Source organism: Lottia gigantea (genome assembly GCF_000327385.1).
Source record: "Lottia gigantea unplaced genomic scaffold LOTGIsca_50, whole genome shotgun sequence".
In the NCBI taxonomy this organism is placed as follows: domain Eukaryota; kingdom Metazoa; phylum Mollusca; class Gastropoda; family Lottiidae; genus Lottia; species Lottia gigantea.
Window position 1 is genome coordinate 211,576 of NW_008709716.1, and position 5,325 is coordinate 216,900.

General features: G+C 27.0%; 1 protein-coding gene across 1 annotated transcript; it reads left to right on the forward strand.

Moving 5' to 3' along the window:
- Positions 1-2,911: 2,911 nt before the first annotated feature.
- On the forward strand, positions 2,912-3,061 carry LOTGIDRAFT_125599 (hypothetical protein; the record flags this gene model as incomplete). The annotated part of the gene is made up of 1 exon (XM_009062196.1): positions 2,912-3,061. A coding segment is annotated over one exon (150 nt), but the record flags the coding sequence as incomplete, so codon positions are not given.
- Positions 3,062-5,325: the final 2,264 nt, after the last annotated feature.

A 5,325-nucleotide genomic window follows, 5' to 3' on the forward strand; every position in this document is an offset into this window, starting at 1 on the left:
TCTAAGCCCAGGAAGGTGTGTAAAAAACGGAAAAAAAAAAAAAAAAGGGAAAAAAAAAAAAAAAAAAAAAAAAAAAAAGAATTGACATTTCGATAACAAACTGGGCCCACAAATACTTGGAGAATTGAAGTCTTTAGGGTGGGCACGAGCAAATTAAGTGAAAAAAACGAACGCGATATCAGAGTTTTATGCGATATCTCATCGCCAAATTGAAAAGTGAACAACTTCAATATGATATTGACACACATACAAAAGATAAAAAGAATGTATGGAGAATCGTAGTGGAGTGAGCACAAGGCAAAAAAGTAACGCAAATTCAGAGTTTTATGCAATATCTCTAAAGAAAATCATTGGATCATCACCAAATTCAATAGTGCACATCTTCTTAATGATATTGACACACATACAAAAGATTCTATAGAGAATTGTAGCCTGTAGAGCGAGCACGAGGTAAATGTGAACGGACCAACGGACAGGGGCAACTACAACATACGCCCATACTTACGTGTGGGCGTATAAAAAATCTGTTAAAAGCTATTCAAAAAGGTTATATAGACCAGAGTATATAAACTAGAAAAAATTCACAAAATATATTGTTGGGTTTTCAACACAGATGTTACCTGTGAGTCAGCAATACCACACTTTTCAACTCAAATTATTTGGCTATTTGCCAATCTTTCAGTCAAAAATTTGGATAAAAGCCAAACTCCAGGTTATATTTGTATGAGAATTTGAAATAACAAACGGGCTGATATATTTAGTCAGTCATGGGAAGCTAGTTTGAAAATAGGATGATATTTAATGGGTATCTAGGAAGGATAATAGATATCAAAGTTCAAAGTGATTTAATATCAGACTTGAAACTGATATAATCTTGATAGTTATATCTTATCATAGAGTTTAATTCCTTCATATCATGCTAGCCTTATCAGAATATACCAACTAACAGATATCACTGCTTGACAACACCTCTATCATTAATCGTTAGAAACTAACAATTTATCAAATCAGAAGTTATTTCCTGAAATTATAACTGGTTGCTTATATTTATGAATAACAACAAACTTGCCAAATGTCAAATATGAACAAATATCTTTATTGCCCATCCAAGCTAAATAAATCATGTTCTAATTCACTTGAATTTCACCACAATCTAAGCTATTAAGTCAATCTAAAACAATTGATTGCTTTCATATATAATACCTGGAACATTTGCTGCCTAACTTTTTAGAAGATCATGAATAACAAATAAACAAGGAAAACAAATCAAAGTGAAACATTTACACCCAGTGTTCCACATGTATTCATATTTGATATCAATACAGTAACCAAAATTCTATAACAATATCCTACATTTAAACCTTATGATACCAATTGGTCTGTAAAGGCCAGATAAAGGTACTACTTGACATACCTTAACCTAAGCTTAGCTTAAACCAAAGGATTATTTGGAATATAATTCCCTTTTCTAAATGTGATCAGCGATATGTTCACTTTTAAAATGTGATCAGCAATTTTGTTTACTTTTAAAATGTGATCAGCAATTTTGTTTACTTTTAAAATGTGATCATGAATAGTTTACTTTTTAAAAGTGATCATCAATAGTTTACTTTTTAAAAGAGATCAGTAATACAGTTTACTTTTTAAAAGAGATCAGTAATATAGTTTACTTTTTAAAAGAGATCAGCAATATAGTTTACTTTTTAAAAGAGATCAGTAATATAGTTTACTCTTTAAAAGAGATCAGTGATACAGTTTACTTTTTAAAAGAGATCAGCAATATATTTTACTTTTTAAAAGAGATCAGCAATATAGTTTACTTTTTAAAAGTGATCAGAAATATAGTTTACTATTTAAAAGTGATCAGTAATATAGTTTACTTTTTAAGAGATCAGCAATATAGTTTACTTTTTAAAAGATATCAGCAATATAGTTCACTTTTCTAAATGTGATCTGCAATATAGTTTACTTTTTAAATGTGATCAGCAATAAAGTTTACTTTTTAATAGTGATCATCAATAGTTTACTTTTAAAAGAGATCAGCAATATAGTTTACTTTTTAAAAGAGATCAGTAATATAGTTTACTTTTTAAAAGAGGTGTGCAATATAGTTTACTTTTTAAAAGAGGTGTGCAATATAGTTTACTTTTTAAAAGTGATCAGCAATATAGTTTACTCTTTAAAAGAGATCAGTAATACAGTTTACTTTTTAAAAGAGATCAGCAATATAGTTTACTATTTAAAAGTGATCAGTAATATAGTTTACTCTTTAAAAGAGATCAGTAATACAGTTTACTTTTTAAAAGAGATCAGAAATATAGTTTACTTTTTAAAAGAGATCAGCAATATAGTTTACTTTTTAAAAGTGATCAGCAATACAGTTTACTCTTTAAAAGAGATCAGTAATACAGTTTACTTTTTAAAAGAGGTGTGCAATATAGTTTACTTTTTAAAAGTGATCAGCAATATAGTTTACTCTTTAAAAGAGATCAGTAATACAGTTTACTTTTTAAAAGAGATCAGCAATATAGTTTACTTTTTAAAAGAGATCATCAATAGTTTACTTTTAAGAGAGATCAGCAATATAGTTTACTCTTTAAAAGAGATCAGTAATACAGTTTACTTTTTAAAAGAGATCAGTAATACAGTTTACTTTTTAAAAGAGATCAGCAATATAGTTTACTTTTTAAAAGTGATCAGCAATATAGTTTACTCTTTAAAAGAGATCAGTAATACTTTACTTTTTAAAAGTGATCAGTAATATAGTTTACTCTTTAAAAGAGATCAGTAATACAGTTTACTTTTCAAAAGAGATCAGCAATATAGTTTACTTTTTAAAAGAGATCAGCAATATAGTTTACTTTTAAAAAGTGATCAGCAATACAGTTTACTCTTTAAAAGAGATCAGTAATACAGTTTACTTTTTAAAAGAGATCAGCAATATAGTTTACTTTTTAAAAGAGATCAGCAATATAGTTTACTTTTTAAAAGAGATCAGCAATATAGTTTAATATTTAAAAGTGATCAGCAATATAGTTTACTCTTTAAAAGAGATCAGTAATACAGTTTACTTTTTAAAAGAGATCAGTAATACAGTTTACTTTTTAAAAGTGATCAGTAATATAGTTTACTTTTAAAAGTGATCAGTAATATAGTTTACTTTTAAAAGTGATCATCAATACTTTACTTTTTAAAAGAGATCAGCAATATATAGTTTACTCTTTAAAAGAGATCAGTAATACAGTTTACTTTTTAAAAGAGATCAGTAATACAGTTTACTTTTTAAAAGAGGTGTGCAATATAGTTTACTTTTTAAAAGTGAACAGTAATATAGTTTACTTTTAAAAGTGATCATCAATACTTTACTTTTTAAAAGAGATCAGCAATATAGTTTACTTTTTAAAAGAGATCAGTAATATAGTTTACTTTTTAAAAGAGATCAGCAATATAGTTCACTCTTTAAAAGAGATCAGTAATACAGTTTACTTTTTAAAAGAGATCAGCAATATAGTTTACTTTTTAAAAGAGATCAGCAATATAGTTTACTTTTTAAAAGTGATCAGCAATGTAGTTTACTCTTTAAAAGAGATCAGTAATACAGTTTACTTTTTAAAAGAGATCAGCAATATAGTTTACTTTTTAAAAGAGGTCAGCAATACAGTATACTTTTTAAAAGAGATCAGCAATATTGTTTACTTTTTAAAAGAGATCAGCAATATAGTTTACTTTTTAAAAGAGATCAGCAATATAGTTCACTTTTCTAAATGTGATCAGCAATATAGTTTACTTTTTAAAAGTGATCATCAATAGTTTACTTTTTAAAAGTGATCATCAATAGTTTACTTTTTAATAGTAATCATCAATATCATCAATAGTTTACTTTTTAAAAGTGATCATCAATAGTTTACTTTTTAAAAGTGATCCAATATACGATTTACTTTTTAAAAGTGATCAGATATATAGTTCAGTTTCATAATATTTTAAAGTAACATAATCTATCACAAATTTTCAATTATAATTAATGTCATTTCCTTAGCTGAAGTTGACAGGTAGAGATAAATAGTTTTACCTACAGGCCGTAACTGACCTTTATTTCTGGATAAACAACTATACTTGCCAGCCGAAATAATGCAAAATTAATAATCAAAAACTTAAGAAACATAATGATAAACAACTTTAGGTGGTATATTTAAGTATATAATATCATAAACGTGCCTACCATTTTATTTCACACAATGAAATCAAAATGTGATAAGAGCATGTTATTTATGTTGTAGCCATAAATCAAATGTCTATTTCAGTTGATTTAAAAGTTAGTTCTAAATTACACCAATAATGTTAAAAGAATCCCATCTTTTACAAAGAAATACATTTTAAAAAGTGATATGAAGCTGCATTGTAATTATAATGGTTTTATACCGGACATTAATAAGTATGATGTTTTGTAGACTTAAAATAAGAAACAAACATCTTTTATTACCCTGATAGCAAGGTCCAAAGGTTATTAACTTCTATCAGTTTTTAAAAATTCATGCTTTTAGGTTAAAATTTAAAAAGTTTTCAATTTTCTTGACTTTATTTATAGAGAGAAGATGAAAAAAACCCAGGTCTTGAGATTACATTATCTGTACAGTGAGAAGAAACACATGTGTCTGATAGAACAGGAATGTTCTAATAGGAAATGAATAACAGATCTTAGCTTCTGTTTAGAGAAAATCTCAATTTCATTTTAGGATTACTTAAACTTTACACAGCACAAATCTCTAGATTGTTGAGCTGTTCTATTCATGTATTGTAAAACGAACATTTTTCTGAGGATTTCTTGTTAAAGAAATTTTTAGTATTTCCTGTCATTTGAATGTTAACAACAAAGGCACTGAATAATGACAAATTTATGCAACAAAAAGTGAAGATAAATGAAGCATATTATGCTGTTTACAGCTCTTACAGCCCTTATTATTCAAGCTAAACCAATCTATTGAGTTCGGCCACAAAGTAAAAGAGATACTGAACTGAAATCCAAATATCTGCGGAGTCATAGTTAGTTAACCTGTTCTAAACAGAGTTTGTTCAAAACAAACATGTCATTCGTTCTATATACTATAGAAATAGAATTGGGAGATAATCAAGAAAAAAAATTGGCAGGAAAACAAAATCAACAGTTTTCTATTCATTAATTCATTGAACATACATCAACCAAACTTATGTCAACAAATACATTCATTTCACAAAAATGGCAAAACATAATATCAAGTGAATACATTGAAACTGATAGTATTATTATTGTACATTTCAACAATCTAGATAGATTTGAGTAAAATAGCC